The sequence below is a fragment of the Artibeus jamaicensis genome, unplaced genomic scaffold (assembly GCF_021234435.1).
Source record: "Artibeus jamaicensis isolate MK-2021 breed Jamaican fruit bat unplaced genomic scaffold, CSHL_Jam_final contig_490, whole genome shotgun sequence".
In the NCBI taxonomy this organism is placed as follows: Eukaryota; Metazoa; Chordata; class Mammalia; order Chiroptera; family Phyllostomidae; genus Artibeus; species Artibeus jamaicensis.
In genome coordinates, this window is record NW_026521861.1 from 4,493,047 (window position 1) to 4,511,343 (window position 18,297).

The window sequence follows — 18,297 nt, forward strand, 5'->3', positions numbered from 1 at the left end:
GACGTGACCAAGAATTTCCAATGCAGAGATGTAGAACTTGCTTTCTTACTACCCCCACCTCCTGGTCGTCCAAATCAAAAGACCTTGCTCCTTTGGAAAGCATCTTGGTGGAGCTCTCTGTAGATCTGACATTACAGACATTGCTGCCTCCTTTTATTGTTGAAACCATTTCTGGGAAAGGTTGACCATATAAGGTAAGAGTTAGATTCAGCCTGATTATCTACTTACTGTCAAGTCTAATTGCCTGGGTTCTTATTACTGATGCATTCCAACACAGTGACTAGGGAGTCTCTCCTGCTCTCTCGAGATGCTATTATTTTTGGCATATACATCTATATAGTTATACATTTTTAACTACTCCCATTTTTCAAATGTTTATCCTTGTCAACATTTGCCTCCTGACAGTATAAGCTCCTTAGATGAGGACTTGGATTTATGATAATCTTTGTACAGTACCTAGCCACATATGTGAGCTGATTTTTATAAACTGTTTTGATTTCGGAACTGGTAGATTTGATTTTAGAAATGACCCACTCCAGGAATGCAAACTATAGTGACTTCAGGGACCAGGGAGTGGCAGATTACAAGAAAATTGGGATATATAGGACTGAGAGCCCAGTGATTCCACCTATTGCAAAGAGACTGTAGTCAAACCAAACACTTGTGGTTTGTATTTATTTCATGAGTCATTGGTTTGCAACTTCTAATCTAGAGGTGTATCCAAATGGTTAGAAGCTAACAATTAGTTTACAGTCATGTCACTGAAGTTCAAAACATGGCCCAGCCACTTACTAGCTATGTAATCTGCAGCAAATGTGTAATCATTTCCTTAATTTAGTCCTCAATAAATATACTACCTCCATTATAGAATTATTTGGATTTCTTGAAATAATATGTTAAGACAACTTAGAACATTGCCCATAGCTGTTTTTATTGGTGTCCCAGCCTCTTTACCATTTGGGGCAGGAAACTGAAGCTCGGGGGCTGACGTATTTCACAGCCCTACAGCAGAGCTTACATTATGACCCAGAACACTAAAGTCCCAGTTGAGTATACTCTCCTCCACGTCAGTGATTTTCAAACATGATTTTATTACCAGCGGAACTCCCCTCACCTTTTACTTTTATTTTATTTTATTTATTTATTTATTTATTTATTTATTTATTTATTTATTTATTTATTTTTATTGTTGTTCAAGTACAGATGTCTCGATTTCCCCCCACCCATCCCCACCTCCAACCCTCAATCCTACTCCCCTTTGGTGACCCTCTCCACCCATTACCCTATCCCCCCTCCCCTCTGGTTACTGTCAGTTTGTTCTTTATTTCAGTGTCTCTGGTTATATTTTGCTTGCTTGTTTTGTTCATTAGGTAAAGTATTATGAAGAAGTCTAGCATAGAGCAGATTTGAGTGGTTCTGCTGTGGATGAAACAGGTTGGGGAGTCCAAAGCCCTACCCATTGGCCACTCCTCCCTGCCACCCTTCTTGCAATCCTCATGACTCTGAAGAGTCTAAAGGAATGTGTGAAAACTATTGCACTGAGAAGTTTGAAAACATAAATGAAGATCTAAAAAGGAGATAAAGCCTGTCTTCTTGGCATGTGTGCATTTTCTCTTGCAAGACTGTATGTCTCTGTTAGCACTAAGACTACCTTTCAGATATAAAAATAAAAAATGAAAGTGGGTGAATCCCTTGAAGCCATGGAAAATGATACCCACCAAAGCCCCTTATACCCATCTTGCTGTCACTTAGCAAGGAACAGAAATCACGAAGCTCATAATTTATGGCTTTGGTCCGACACAGAATTGTTTAACATTGCCTATAAATCAAGCTTTTTCTCAACCATTTTATCAGTGATAGTAATTATTCTGGGTCCCAGTGGGCAGGGAGATAAAGAGATCTGCTGCCTTACAGGTCTTCCATCTTCTTGCAGGACATGCACATTATCAGTACCGATGAGAACCAAGTGTTTGCAGCGGTCCAAGAATGGAACCAGAACGACACCTACAATCTCTACATCTCAGACACACGTGGGATCTACTTCACCCTGGCCATGGAGAACATTAAGAGCAGCCGAGGTCTAATGGGGAACATCATTATTGAATTGTATGAGGTATGTAGCCACGGTTGTCCCACACCTGGATCTGACTCTCTTTTTTATGAGTTTTAATGGTATAAACACAAACGTGGGAGTCACAAAGGCCTGGGTCAGATCTCTGCTGTGCCACTTAGCCACTGTGTCACTTGGGCAGGGACGCTATCTTCTCTGTGCCTCAGTTCCCCTCCCCTGTACAATGGAGGTAAACTATCTAATGAGATATTGTGAGAACAAGGGAAAATGTTTGTGAAGCATCCAGTGTGATGGTTGCCTTAGTAAACGTTCAACAAATGATATCTAAAGTTGATGTTCTTATAGGCATGACCATAATTACAAATCAGAAATTAAGGTAATTGGCCTTTGTGACCTTTTATGCACATTTTCAATTTTATGCTTCTTACAGACCCTAGGTGAAGAAAGTTATTTATATGCCTTAAATTATTTTTAAAATCTAAATAATTTAATTTCGTGGAGATCGAACATCAGCTGTATGTTTTTAAAAAGTTTTATGAACTAATTTTATGGAAAATACACATGGACATCGGTAATGGGCATGAAGGTTTCCCTAATATGCCATCGAGTGCCAGTATCTGGGCATGAAGAAATGGTCTTCGCTTATGTGGAGTTTTTCTTTTTTAAATATACCTTTCTTGAATTTGCACTTACAGAGTCTTTTAATAATATGATTACTATTTAAAGAAGAGTTTATCTAGGAAACCAGGTGACTCCATAGAGGAACTAGATTTCAAAACTAGTGGTCTCAGTGACCCTAATGCTGTAGTGCTTTTTTTGTGCCTCTAGTGACAAGTGTGTCTGTCCTTTGACAATCTGAGCCACGGTGAAGGTACTTGATTGAGCACCTTGGGGTGATGGATGGATTGATTTGAGCGAAGAAAGCATGTCTCATTATTTAATATTCACTATGTGAGTCAAACCCACATAGACTGTGCTGTTTGAAGTCATTTGTTCATGCAAGGACAAGTTGTGTGTTATGGGTGGTAGCCTCAGATGGTTCGGATGAATTTTTCTCTTTGAGGGGTGAGAGCAGTGGGGTCAGGGCATGGGCTTCTGCTTTACAGTGTTCTCCTCTGAGCAGTGCCTGTCACAGATCCAGCATTTCTGCACTGGTGTCTAAATTGGCTGCTCAGTTACTGGTAGTGATGGAAACATGTACGATACTATTCTTTTATTAGGGTAGAGAGAAGGTTACAGAAAGGTAGGGTGAATGGAAGTATATTTTTAAAAGGAGAGAAATGAATGTCATTCATTATAACTAAAATCAGTAGAAATATCCTGGTTTCCTAAAGCAGTAGATGGCAAGTGCTAAAACAATTCCTTTAATAATAAGGTTCATTTGGAAAATTGCCCAGATATCTTCCTAGAGTTGTAAAAATTGGTAAAGGTAACTAAAGAATATATGTGGAGGAACCCAAGAAAACCAGAATTATCTTCTGGAGGCTGATCCTCTTGTGATACAGGTTTCCCCAGCTAGGTGAGTGTTCCAGGAACCCATCTGTATCAGTGTAGCAGCTGGTGGTGTTGTGAGAGGCTGTGTTCAGCTTCTGTGATTTTTTTTTGTTTTGTTTTGATGAGTCTTTCACTTGGTGGGAATTCAGACTGGCGACGCCACTGCGGAAAATAGAATGTAATTTCCTCAAAAAACTAAAAATGGAACTGCCTTTTGATCGGGCAATTCCACTGCTAGGAATATATCCTAAGAATCCCAAAATACCAATTTAAAAGAACTTATACACCCCTATCTTCAGAGCAGCACTATTTACAATAGCCAAGTGCTGGAAACAGCCTAAATGCCTATCGGTAAATGAACAGATCAGTAAACTGTGGTATGTTTATGCAATGGAATACTACACAGCAGAAAGAAAGAAGGAACTTCTATCTTTTGCAACAGCATGGATGGAACTGGAGACTATTATGCTAAGTGAAATAAGCCAGGCAGTAAAAGACAAATATCCTATGATCTCACCTATAAAAGGAACTTAATGAACAAAAATAAACTGAGAAAAATAGTACCAGAGGTCTGGAAACAAGGAACAGACTGACAGCAACCAGAGGGGATGGGGGAGGGGAATAAGGATGGAAAGAGGGGGAAGGGACCTGTTAAAGAACATGCACGAATGACTCATGGGACAACAGTGTGGAGATTGTCTGTGGGAGCCGGGGCTGGGCTGGGCTGAAGAGGGCAAAGCAGGGGAAATGGGACAACAGTAATAGAAAAACAATAAATTTTTTAAAGAAAAGAAAAAAAAAGCCACAGTCAACGGGCTTGTCCATTTCATGATGAGTTGTTTACTTACACCAGTCTGAGTGTTCAGCAGTTTTTGACCCTATGCCCCACCCTCCCTATTCACCACATCTTGCCTGGAGCAAGTTTTTTTTGTTGTTTATTTTGTTTTCCTGGATGAAAAAAAGTCCTCAAAGGGAAACATGTTGCCAATGTAGAAGAGGCAAAACAAAAAAAGAGAAGTACTAAAAGGCATCAGAATTGAGAAGTTCAAAAACCTGTTTTAAGCAGTAAAAAAAAAATTTCAATAGGTGCATTACATCAAAGGGAGAGTACTTTGAAGATAACTGAAGTTTAAACATGTAAGAATAAATACACATTTTTATTTTTAAAAATCCAGGGTTTTTTTGTGTCCCCCCCCATAATTGGGTTTGGGAAGCTTCCATTTCCATGCCTGTAATCATCCCAGGAAGAAGAATATACCTTTGTTATTGGACAATACATCCCTGCTCATGGGAAGGTTTGGATGCATTGTCACAGGACTGAGGCCACTTTAACAAAATTCCTGTTTGTACAAGTCAGGCTGTAAGGCTAAAAGAATTATCCATACTCCTGTGACCACACCCAAGAGGAGGGTAGACCTTCCTGCAGATGATCTTTCAGTTGACAATGTCCTGGGTCTCTGACCCTACCGGTGATGGTGGGTGAGATTACCACTGTGCTGTTTCTTTCCCAAGGGAACCTGAAACTCCTTGGTCATTTAGAACAGCGACACACTACAATCTGAACATGACTCAACATGAAGAATATACTTTTTTCCTTCTTGCTGAAGTCAGTCTTGCATTTTTGGTCTTCATGGGTGAAAAATGGCACGGTGCCATTGCATGTATAGAGAAGCAAGAAGATGTACCAAGGAAGGCAATTTCTGCAAAACCAGCACTACTGAGCTGTCTCTCCATTCAATTTGATCATGGTTTACTGTGCCTCTACTTGGTATTCAAGTCTGTGAGGAAGATAGGAGAGATGATGGGTCTTACTTTCAAGGAGGTTGAATTCAGTTTGTTGGGCTTTGAAAGCTCAAAAAAACAAATTCCCTTTTTACCTGCCCAAGATTGGAACCAATCGAGACAGAGACAGAGCAGAGACAGAGCAGAGACAAATGGAGACCAAATATCAGCTGTATTGCTTTTTTAAAAGTTGTGTAGGAGAAGCTGGGCTTGCTAATACTGCACTCCGGAATTGTACACATCCATCCAGTAACAGGCAGAAATAGTAAATTAATAAGTAAATTAAAAAGACAGAGAAGCCTGTCTCTGTAACAGCATCACACTGAGGTACAAAAGATGTGATCTTTGCAGGCAGACCCCCAGTTTTTTCTCAGAATTACCATACATTATCAGATTATTTTCCCTCAGGAGGAAAAAGTGAAGAAGTGGAAGGCATTCCATATGTTAAGAGTGGCATGAGCCAAGAATTGGACAGAGGGTGTATATTTGTAAGTTTGTAAGTTAGCCAGTGTCATGGAATAGAATAGATGCTTGTCAGGTACAAAAATGAGTGCTGGATAAATATTTGGAGTTCAGATTTTAGAAGGCATTGAATACCAATGGGAATAAATGGTATCCTGACACTATCTAGACCATGAACAGCATACTGAAGGTTTTTAGAGGGCAATTCTGTATCACACCTGGAGATATGTTCTGTGATTTGGAGACAAACCTCGATTTAATTGGTCTCTAGGGGTCATTAGACTTTAACCTTCTTCACTGGCTATTCTCATAGAAGCTGAGATTGCGTAGCATATGGCCAGTTAGCAAAGAGACTATAATTTTTCTGGGCTCTGAATGCCCTTGAGTAATGCATCTGGTAAAACCAGTAAGCTTTCACATTAAATTCAGCAAAATTAACACACTTTTATGGAATGTACTGTTTGATGATATGGGAAAAGATATAGGTGATTCTATTAGGGTAACCAATGATAACAGATGTTTATTAAAGTCATAATACCCCATGTTGTGGGACCACTAAAAATGAAGGTTAATTCTAACTTGAGAAATTTGGGGAAACTTACAATGAGTTGGCTTGAAGAATGAATGCTGGAGCTTGAGGGAAAGACATGCCTGGTGGAATCCGAGCATGAGCAGAGAACCCGAGTCGGCTGAGTAGAGGTCTATTTTGATAGAATGTTGAGTGTCCTTGGGGAATAGTAGGGATAAAGGTTCCAAAGTTACCAGTAAAGAACTTGACTGAAGACCTAGGAATTTATTCTATAGGCTGGTACTTCTCTATTTTCATCTACATACCTAGTGAGTGGTATTTCTATGCATGATGTAGCCCATATTTCAAATTAATGTTGAACTGTATATGATAATGTAACAGGATAACCTGTATTCTCTTCTCTGAAATGTCAGAAATGCCTTTCACTATCACAGATGTGAGGTGGCTTAGACTGACCATAGCCACTTAAAGCTACTGGTATATCACTCCATCTTCCACAGTGACCTCTCAAGCCTTTTCCTGACAATGGAAAGGGGGCAAAGAAAGTAAAAACTTCCTATCTTAGACTTTATCTTGCAGGTCATGGCCACTGAGAGACCTTGGAGACCAGTGGGGATCAACCCCAGTAAACTCACTAAAACCCAATAAGACAAATACATCATCATTTCTTGGTCTGTTGGAGCAGTCTGCTGCTGAAGAGTCTCTTCTCTCTTTAATCCCTGACTCAAAGTACAGTATTTTCATAGATGTAATTACATATTCAGGGGAGAAAATAATTTTTGAAGGCCAAATAATAATCAGTCTCTTCTTTAAGGTTTCAGAGCCCATTCTATCAAAACAGGGCTGGTGTTGACCACAAATGTAGTCCAATTGCATGTGCTCACCATTATTCTTATGACACTCTTTTCATATAGGGCAGTTCTCTCTTTACATCCCTAACTATAAACTGTATTTCTTTTTAGTTGCTCTCCACTGATAAATCAATAAACAAATATTGTTTTCAGCATTCTCAGTTATATTATGGAAACATGCTCTGGGTGGCCCATCTGATGGATTTTCTTCAGTGCTTTCCTGAATATTAAGCATCCAATGTAAACTCCTTATAATAACATCAGGCAATGCCTTAGGCTGGCATTGTTGAATAAATATGTACACGTGTAATTTAAAATTTTATACTACCTACATTAAAAATGTAAAATGGAACAGGTAAAGTAAATTATAATGATGTATTTTATTTAACAAAAATGTCCAAAAGATATTATCATCTCAGTACAAGTTCATTATGAAAAACTGCTGACATTATATTTTTTCCATACTAAGTTTACAAAATCTTGGGTGTATTTTACATTTCTCACACATCTGTATTCATATGTTAAATTTTCATCAGAAATCCTTGATCAGTATCTACAGTTCATAAAATTTACAATAGGAAAATGCAGATTCACACACACAAAGTTATTCGAGACATACTTAAAAGTTTACTAATGACTAAATTGGTCACCAGTGTTCAAACTGGTTAAAATTAAATAAAATCATACATAAATTTCTTGGTTCCACTGGCCACATTTCAAGTGCTCAACAGCCATGTGTGGCTAGTGGCTATGGTATTGGACGACACCAACAAAACAGCTTATATACTTTTCCTTATTTACCTATTGCAATGTCCCCTGCGGTAGGTATCATTCCCCACTGTGCATATGGGAGTACAGACATGCAGAGAATTCAGTAACATGGCTCAAATCACCCGGCCAGTAAATGCTAGCAATTGAGCAATTAAACAAACCCAGGTTTGTTTGTCTAGAAATCCCAGACTCTTTCCACTATGTATTTTTCCATATTATTTTTTATTGAGGTATAATTTATATACAGTAAAATTTATCTTTTACTGTGTACAGTTCTATAAATTATGACAAAGGCATATAGTTGTGTTACTACCACCACAATGAAAATATAGAAATAGGACAGTCGTATTACCCCCAAATATTCTCTCTTTTGGCCTTTTAGTAGTCAACTCTCCCCCCACCCAAAATCACTGGCAAACACTGGTCTGATTTCTCTCTCTCCACCTTTGCCTTTTCTGTGGTGTCTTGTGAGTGGAATTAGACTGTAGGTATTCTTTGAGTCTGGCTGTTTTCACTGATGTATTTGAGACTCATCCATATCATTGAGTATCAATAAATATTCCTTTTTATTTCCAAATAGTATTCAGTAGTTTGGATATATCAGTTTTTTTATCCATTCACCAGTTTGAGGGCATTTAAGTTTCCTTTTGTGCATGATTATGAATAAAACTTTTATAAATAATCATAACTTTTTGTGATTATGAACATAACTTTCTATTTTTCACGGGTCAAAACCAGGAGTAAGATTGACAGGTTGGATATAAGTATATGTTTATAAAAAGCCACCAGGCAGTTTCTAAAGTGGTGGGACCATTTGGCATTGCTGGCAGAGATGTGCAAGCGTTCTAGCTGCTTCACATCTTTACCAACACTTGGTATTGTCAGTTGTGCATGCATGTGTGCATGTGTGCGTGTGATTGTGCATGTATTTAGCCATCCTGAAAGAAGCGTAGTGCTACCTCATTGTGGGTTTAGTTTGAAATTTCTCATGACTAATTTTGTTAGAGGGATAACATGCAACTCTATGAGGTATCCTCAGAGTTCTGGTCTCTTTGACCATGTTATTGATGCTTCCTTGTTTCTGTGTCCCTAATGGATGCCTTCCACCTTCTGTTTTATCATGATCTTAGATGACCCTTTTTTGGCCAGATGGACAATTGCTTATAGCCTCCAGAGGGACATATTTTCCAAACTGACCTTCACTGGATTCTCACCACAGGTTTGACTCTGGGGACAGCCCACAACAGACCGCAGTAATTGCTTTTCTCAGCAGAGCCCTGGTTTTTTTTGTCCTGAGGGCCCAGGGAGGTGAATGACAGATGACCATGCCAGCTGGACTCAGTGCTCTGCCAAGGGGTCACTGTCAACTTCCCTTTGTAGTTCAAATTGACTCCCCGAAAGTGGGCCATGCGATCCTGACACCTTGTACTTCCCTCTTCCATGGGGCCACCACCAGCTGGTGCTTTTCTTCCTGAACTGCTGGGGCCAACAGCAGCAGCCAGGCCTCTGACTCCTAACAACAGTGGGAAGGAGCATGTTTAAGGCACATGCCAGCTGCCTCCTTGGGTGGAGAAGAATTCGAATGTGTGTCTCATTATCTAATTCCTTTACATTGAATATAGTGAGGGTAAGTTGCCTTGCTTGAAATATATGTACCTACATATACCTGCATATATGGGTATGAGTCTATTAGGCTGCATCATAAATACATTTCATTCTTGGGTTACATTCAAAAAGTTTGAACGCTGTTGGCATAAGGTATACAAAAGCAAAGTGACTTCTAAATGTATAGTCCATTTATTTAAGATACAGAGTCAAGAAGCAATTCAGTAATAATGTAAGGGCTTTGACCAATCCAAATCCAAAAGGGAAGCACTCTGGTTCTCTCAAACAAGAGAGAGATTGCTGTGGCGTTATGCGCAGCTGCAGGGGAAAGGCCTTCAGAGCTACAGGTGGGTTTCCTGGGCCCTGAAGGCTTTCTTCCTGTACTTTCGCAGGCTCTGTTCTCCTGATTTTGCTCTCAGGATATGTGGGACACACAGAAGATGTCCATATGAGTGGGAGAGCTCTTAGTGGGAAATGATGGTTGTGAGCGTTCCATTTGCCAAACAGGCTCATCCAGAAGAACACAAGAGGCCAGGGCGTGGCTAGTATTCGGAGGCAGGGGAGAGGGTGACAGGACCCCCTCAGGAGTCGGAGTCTGACTATCTTTTCTTCCAGGAAGTGTACAGCTGGGCCCTGGGTGCACGTTGGACGTGGGCCATCTGGCTAGGGAGGGAGAATTCTTGGAATCCATATCTGGTAGTCCTAAGAAAATACCAAAAGGCAAAAGATTTTAATGAAACATGGACCGCATTCTCTGTGAGGAATAACTGCCAGTTAGGTTTAAGGAAAACACCTTTGCTGTTGGTTTTAAAGACCCATATGATCTGAGGGCCTCATGGTTCCTAGAGAAGCATGTAAGGGGACAGCCTTCCTGAAATGACATGAAATTTAAGCATCTAGGGCAGCAAGGGTACCTCTGGGGAAGGGCATAACCTCTTCAGCAGTGCCCCCCCCCCCCCACAACTTGGCTTCTTCCTTTACCCACCCTCTGTTCAGGTTGAGAATCTAATCAATTCCATTCTTGGCTACTTGTTAAATTCCCCTGGTGGTGTCCTTCCCAGATAATTCTGTTTTCTTTCTGATATTCTTTGTCCATTTTTTTCTTTGTTTGTTTTTATTTGGGCTGACATTCTCTTTCAAGGCCAGTCAGGTTACTAAAATATTAAAAAAAACAAATAGAAAAAGAGACTTCTTATTTCATCAACTAAATTATGCCATTAAAAAAAATAAAAGAGCTCACTTCTGTGGAATTCTTTCCTGCTGGTGTTCTCTCCGAGCTGCAATAAATCTCAGCCATGATCCTTAGAAAATGGGCAATAAATGTAATTAAAATTTTGAGATATCTATTACCCAGAAAACCTGCCATTAAACCTTCTGGTTATATGTACTTGAACTATTTGAGTTATCTTTTAGCTTTGGAGTATACTGGAATTGTATGGGAAGTTAAGAGAATGTTTTTCTTTTTTTGACATAGGATATTGTCAATACAGATAGCTGTTCTTATTGCCCAGAACATAGACACAGTAGGAATAAAAGTTTGAGTGAATTTGTACTTATTCCAAAACCTTCTAGATCATAAATGTCCTTTAATCCTCTAGCTTCTTGTTTTGTGGTGACGCTTCTCCTCCTTCAGAGTATTATGGGTATGCCAATCCCAGTAATCTGGAACTCTGGCAAGAGTTCCTGCGTTATTTCATGTATCCATTGTCAGCCAACCAAGGGAAAATAGCAAAAGCAGGCCCGATTCTGCCTGTTTCAAAGTGACTGCTGGCTGAGAATCAAAGACGACATGGCAGTTCTCCGTAGTCACACAATGAATTAGTGACACAGCCAGAGATAGATTCCAGGTCGCCAATCGGGTCATCGATCCAAAGTATATTTACCTCACTTCCGATTGGGACACCTCAACTTCTGTCATTGTGGAGTATACCTTCATGCCTTGAGAGCCTGTTTACGAGCCCCTCCTGAGCAGGAGAGGGTACCACCTACAGTTGTTATGGACCATGCCCACCTCAGAGGGAATGCTAATAGTTAAGGATAGGGTCCTAGGGAACAAAGTGCAGAGACATGCAAAATGAAAAAAAGCAGGTGGGTAAGAGGGGAATGGGACATGTATGTGGGGGGTGCAGAAATGAACTTAAAATTTTTATGGAGACTATATAGCATGTGATATGTCTCACCATGTTCCTTCTCTTCCTTTTTGTACCCCTAACATCCTGCGGAAAATGCTGGGGCTTCTCTCAGGGCTCCTCTAAGACTATAGGCATTTTGGCCCAATGTGGTTCTCCATCTCTCGCCCTTTTTCCTAGGTAGCAGGTATCAAAGGAATATTCCTGGCAAACAAGAAGGTGGATGACCAGGTGAAGACTTACATCACTTACAACAAGGGCAGGGATTGGCGCCTACTACAAGCTCCAGATGTGGACCTGAGAGGAAGCCCAGTGCACTGCCTGCTGGTCAGTCACCCAGTCTCACGTGAAGTCCGCAGGGAAGGCTGGCTACCTGAGGGTGCTGCTCGGGGGCTTTCTTCTATCGGGGGTCTTAGGAGCTTGGCTGGTGTTGGGCAGGCATTTCCCACAACTCCCAGGGTGTGGATCCTGGGCTCAGACCGTCATACCACTTGGATGGAAAGTTCAGCTTAATATCAGAGGCTTTTACTGAGAAAATAGTATGTGATCTCTTAGTAAGATAAGGAAACATACAAGAGAAAGTACCTGTGTTCCAGAGTCCCAGTAGTAGCAACACACCTCTTAACTGATGCTGATATGGTACAGTTTGACAAGTGTTTGATGTATGTCAAGGTAAGCAAAAGTTTCCTTGGAAGCTCAGGAAAGGTCAGGCTGGTATGTCCACATGGAGTAGTCCATCTATGAGCATCTCCAGGGTTACAGCTGCATGGGATATTCGGGTAGGAGCAGTGGAGGACAAGATGTATAAGATGCTATATCTGCCCTCGGGTGCTACAACTCTAGGTGGGGACAGAAGACAGACAGTTAACATTGACATTCACCACCCTCAGTGCCATCGTAAAGAGGACCTATGTGATAGCAGTCTGGTGGTTACCAGAGGGAGGAGGGAGGGGAAACTGTGGATGGAGGGCAAGTTAATATATAGTGGCAGAAGATGGTTTGACTTTAGGGAGTAAGCACAGAGTAGAATATGTGTGATAGAAATGTACACTTGAAACCTGTCTGATCCTATCAACCAATGTCACCCCAATAAGTTTAAGAAAAACATCTAAAAAATTCTTCTAAGGTTCCAGAGATGGTTATGTTTCTGCTTAGCAAAAAAAAAGTTGCCTGTTGCCACTTATTTAAAAGGTTTATTAACCACTGAATCACATTGTTGACATTATTTTAAAAACTGGAGCTGTAGTGGAAAATAGGGCGGACATAGCCTTTCCTCTTTTGTAGTACGGGTCCAAGTCCACGATTTTTGCCTGGGGTTACTAGGAAGGTCAAAGACAAATGCCTACCTATTTCTAACAACTGGTCACAACATAATTTTTCCTTCAAACCTTACCTGTGGCTTTATCTTATTTCTTTGACTTAATTTTCTACTTACCCAATTTCATCATTTTCATATTTTTTATTTATTATGTAATATCTATATTATACATCCCTATACATTATTTTAAACAACACACAGATAGGGATAAATAAATAAATAAATATTGGACGCAAAGTTACATGAGTTTTACATGAGGTAATGGCTTCAAATATCTTAAATAAAATTCAAGTGAAAATTATAAATAGAAACCAAATACATAAAACAGAAACAGAGATAATCCGGTTGAAAAAGAGGGTAGAAGGCCAGGCAATCAGCTTTCGCTTGTCACCCCTCCCAGCGGGAGCCCTCAGGGCTCTGGAGCAGAGTGTGGTGGTCAGGATCAGACATGGGGGGGAAGGTCAGTGCCACCTGGTAGTAAGGAACAGTTAGGGAGGTATCATAAAGCTGGCCATGACCTGGACCTTGATGGATGGGATGGGGTTGAGGAGGAGAAGGGAGAGCAGACAGTGTGGCGGGAACAGGGCCAGGTGCTCAGGGCACCTCCTCATGTGAATGTATCAGCCATCTCAGGTGGAGATGACTTCTGCCCAGGCCTGGGTGTGTGCCTCACACCCAATCCTCGCTGTTTCCGGAAGCCTAACATCTGGTGAGGCAGGGCCGTCTGTCAGGGGTTTCCTGGAATGAAGCCATTTCCTCCTTTTTCCTTGTAGCCCTTCTGCTCCTTACACCTGCACTTGCAGACCTCCGAAAACCCGTATTCCTCGGGAAGAATCTCAAGCAAGGCGACAGCCCCGGGACTTGTGGTGGCGACAGGTAAGGGAGATGTTCCCTGGACTCCTCCTCACTGAGAGCTGCTGGGTCGTGTTTGTAAATTCCGAGGATTCGTTTGTGCATCAGATGAAAGCTGTGGGCACTCTCGCCAGGACATAGGCAGGGTACCTGGATCCCCAAGGCCATTCTAACAACCCAGGAAAAGAGCTCCAGGCCCTTGTACGCTTGTAACTTCTAGGTGAGTGTACCATCCCTCAGGCACAGAGCAGTCCTCTCAAAGTAAACCGACTGCTCAGAAAGATTATTTGTAATAGGGAGTTCTCATCCGAAGAAAAGGTGACCTATGAACTTCCTAGCTCACCAAATACAAGTTGGGGTAGTGCTCTCTTTACACAGAGGATTCTTCACAAAGGGTTTCATCCCCCAGCTCTTTTTCATTACGAGGTCTCCCGTGCATGGGAAGGTTTGTTTGCACATGATTAACACTTGGCTGAGGGCCTGGGGAAAAGGACCAAGAACTTAAGGTTGTGCTGTCCACTAAACATCAATCAGAAATGAAGATAAAGCCACTCGGAAATGAACAGGAAAGTCTCTGGGGAAGGTGCTCTGATTAGCATGCGTCTGATTTACATACGCCTTCTCAGGAATACATTGATGGCATGAAGGAGGCAGGCTTCTCCTCTCAGAGGCTGGAGCTCCGGTATCAGGCAGCTTTTCACTAATGAAAGCAGATAAATTCACAGCGTCTTGCAGAGGGGCACATTCTGTTCTTTCTCATCCACCTGAAGCTCTGCCCCTGCACGGACTGCTCTGCTAGACGAGGCTTCGTTGCCTCCAGCTGTGCGAACTTTAAATACTGCCAGCACCCAGTCACTCTAATCAGATGGGCAACGAGGTTAGCCTTCTGGCATTTCGGTGGACTTCTCTCAGCCCCATCGGGTTGGGCTCACTGTATTTATCAGCACTGGCTTCAGAGAGCTCGGGACAGTGAGAGAAGAAAGCAGGCAGTCTCTGTTGCCATTCTCCCAGCTTGGGGAGATGTCTGCACTCTAATGCATGTGGGTGTACCTCCCCGCCTCGTGGCTGCTGTACTCTCTGGCTCTCTCAAGGTCTGCAGGAGGCCCTGGACTGGAATACGAGCAGCACTGAAAAACCGTAATCCATAATAAAAGTTCATGTTCTTTAAGTATGTGTGTACTATGTAGCCAGGCTTTGTTGTATGTGACTTTGCTGCACTGAACTTGAGTGTTTTCATTGGCAAAGTGGGAATAATAGCAGAGACAGAATTGGAGGAGTAAATGAAGCAATGGATTTAAAGTGCTCGGAACATTGCCTAGGATATATTGAGTCCTCAATACAGGTTACCTATTACCATTAATATCACAGAAGTTAAAGCCACTGTTTCTGCAATGGAAGAAAGTGATTTGCTCATCTCCTTCAGCAGAGTCCGTAAATCATATGCGTTCACTGCATGAATGAATGTGCTCGGTAACCCTGCCGTCCTGCTCCACAGGCTGAGCTCTGCCACTTCCTAGCTTCGTGAATTCGGCTTCATTCTTTAACCACTGAGCTTTGTTTTCCTCATCTGTTAAACAGGGGTGTTTTCTAATTCGGGAGGGTGATTAAGAATTAGAGATGGAAGAGTGAGTGTGTTTACACAACCCGGCAAAGGGCTAAGAGCATGGGGAGTGGAGTTACTGGTGGTTGTTATTACCTGTGACCAGCACATGCCTCTGAATTAGTCCAATGCTGAGGCTTTATAAATGAACAAACATGCAGACATGAAAGATTTGGTTTTTATTTTTTTATCAGAATATATCAGAATTAAGTAATTTACTTTTTCTCTCCCCTTTGTAACTCTTGTAACTTGGTATGGCTTTTTGCTGCATCCTGGGACCTTGGAGGGATATAACATAGCTTCCCAGCTCCTGATGAAAAGGAGGAGCTGATCCCTGGCACATGATTTCAACTACCCCTGTTTCTCCTTACCCTGTATGCCAACTCTTACTGCGAGATTATTTGCTATGAAATAATTACGAAGTCAGCCAAGGGTCTCTTCAGTGGACTGCACAGAGCCTGTCTCTCCAGGGCCCTTTCCTACATGCATACATCTCTCCTGCCTTTGGGTGTCAGTGACCCTGGGCTCTCTCCCCTCCACTCCTGTTACTGCCTCTGCCCATCGCGCACTGAGCAGTGATCTCAGGGAAGCTGTGTGGACGAAAGTGTTCCCCTGGATTCATCTCCAATTCCTACCGAGGCTGTCTCAGAAGGAAGATGGAATTCCAATCTGGAGAGCTTGACAATTGCTTTTAGTACGCAGACTCACTAGGGTTCTTCATATTCTTACCACTGTGGTTTCATGCTGGTACTCCAGACCCGGGGCTGCCTGCCATACCTCTCCCCACTTCACTTGCACCTCCTCTTTGAGCCCTGAGCCCCAGGGTTATTTTTAGAAGCCTGAGTGTCAAAACAAATAGGCTAGCTGTGTCCTGATGGGGGCTTGACAAGCTGTAGCCTGGCTTTAATTTCTCATTTTGAAGCATTAAATGTCAGGAGATGAATTAACATTTTCATTATTGCATTTTTATTGTGTTCTTATTTAGGCTACAGATGTGTGGGAGCTAACATTCCTTCCTGCTTTCTCCCCACCCTTCCTGCTGTTTTTTAAATAAAAACAAATACTGGTCAAAATGATATATTCCCACATGTTTAGGATACCTTCCTGATTCCCAATGCCTCCCAAATGCACATCAACATCGGAACATGATTCAATCACCTGTCTACTCATTCATTCATTCCACAATTAATTATTGAGCAACTAACTGCTACATTTGGGACACTGTTCTGGACTCTAAGGGAGTTGGGGTATCCATTAAGGACACTTGGGCAATACAGATAAACTAGAAAATCTCAATCACTTTCTTTTACAATAAATATAACCCCAAGGTAATAAAGTGCAAGAGTAAGAAAAAGGAGGGGAGAGAAAAAAGACTGAGCAGTAAGTGTGGTCAGTCTAGGCATAAACAAGATGACTTCTTTACCTGCCATGCTTGATGGCATGGTCTCCCAAGTCTTATTCCGGGCACTTTATATAGTTTATACTATTGGTTCACTCAAGTGCCTGTCACTCAAAGACACATTTTGACAAGTTAGAGGTGGAAACAGCCACAGCCAACGCAGTTTGTTGGAGCATCGTCCTGACGCGTCAGGTTGTGGGTGTGATTCCTGTTCAGGGCACATATAAGAGTCAAGCAATGGACATGTGAATGAGTGGAACAGCAAGTCGATGTCTCTCTCTTTCTCTCCACTCCTCTCCCCCCACCACACAACCCTTCTTCCTTGTCTCTAGAATCAATAAAGTTTTTTTAAAGTTGTGTGGGATACCCACAAGGACACACACACACACACAGCAGTTTTTCTGAGGCTAAAATATATGTAAGGAGAAAGGTGTTCCTAGGCCCAGCTTCTCCATGCCCGTCAACTCTTCTATGCTCTGCCATCTCCAGGGAATACCTGTCAAGATCAATTTTTAAGAGATTACTGGTATATAGAATGAATACTTCAAGAGATCCAAGCTAATCAATATTAGTCTTTGAGTTTTACCATTTAAAGATCCATTTCTGTCATATTATTTAATTTTTGTCTCCTATTCGGTTCATCTTCTTGCTGGGTTTTTTGATACGATACCAAGAAAGAAATCATACAGATGAACTGTAAACATCATTTGGGAAACCTTTACTCACCGTTCCCCTCTCCCCGAATCCCAAGTACCTGTAATCTATCAGGTGCCCGCTAATTTCAAATACTCTGCTTCTGTTGCAGGTAACATTGGCCCGGAGCTCTCATATACTGATATCAGTGTGTTCATCTCTTCCGATGGGGGCAACACATGGAGACAGGTAACTGGGAGATCCAGAGACAGGGAAGAGGGATGTAGGGCAATTTCTTATAGCATCTCACCTTCCTATAGATTCTCAGGCACAATGTACCTTTGTGGTTGCAAAGAAATGGAAGCAGCTGTTCAGTTGGGTCAATTGGGTTGGGAGATTAGATGACCAGTGGGGTCAAACCAAAAGACCACTTGGCAGGGCATAGGAGGAACTGGAATTTCTCCGGTTACTTTATTCTTTTATTCAGCGAATTGGTACGGAACAGTCACTGGATGTGCAGTACTATGCTGGTTGCTAGGGATACAACTGATAAAATGGTTTCTATCATTAATGTGCCATGGGATCTTTGCAAGCAGGTCTCTTAATCTCTCTGAATCTGTTTCTTTATCTACAAGATGAAGGGGGTAGAATACTAAACCAGCAAAATGGTAGAATCCTATGATTAAATATTGTGTAGGTCTCACCATGAATAAGTATGAAATAGCTGCATAGATACATGACTATATGAACAAATAATTCAGTTTTGCAAACATTTGGAGCAGTGCTGTCCAATAAAACTTT

The 18,297-nt window shown here is 41.6% G+C and overlaps 1 protein-coding gene across 1 annotated transcript in view; it reads left to right on the forward strand.

The window, feature by feature from the left end:
• Positions 1-18,297, forward strand: part of SORCS3 (sortilin related VPS10 domain containing receptor 3) — a 559,312-nt gene that overhangs the window by 452,559 nt on the left and 88,456 nt on the right. Inside the window, exons 9-12 of the mRNA XM_037159520.2 lie at positions 1,934-2,113; positions 11,875-12,021; positions 13,786-13,888; positions 17,669-17,745. Of these exons, the coding sequence (XP_037015415.2) occupies positions 1,934-2,113; positions 11,875-12,021; positions 13,786-13,888; positions 17,669-17,745 (507 nt within the window). The remainder of the gene's footprint in view (positions 1-1,933; positions 2,114-11,874; positions 12,022-13,785; positions 13,889-17,668; positions 17,746-18,297) is intronic.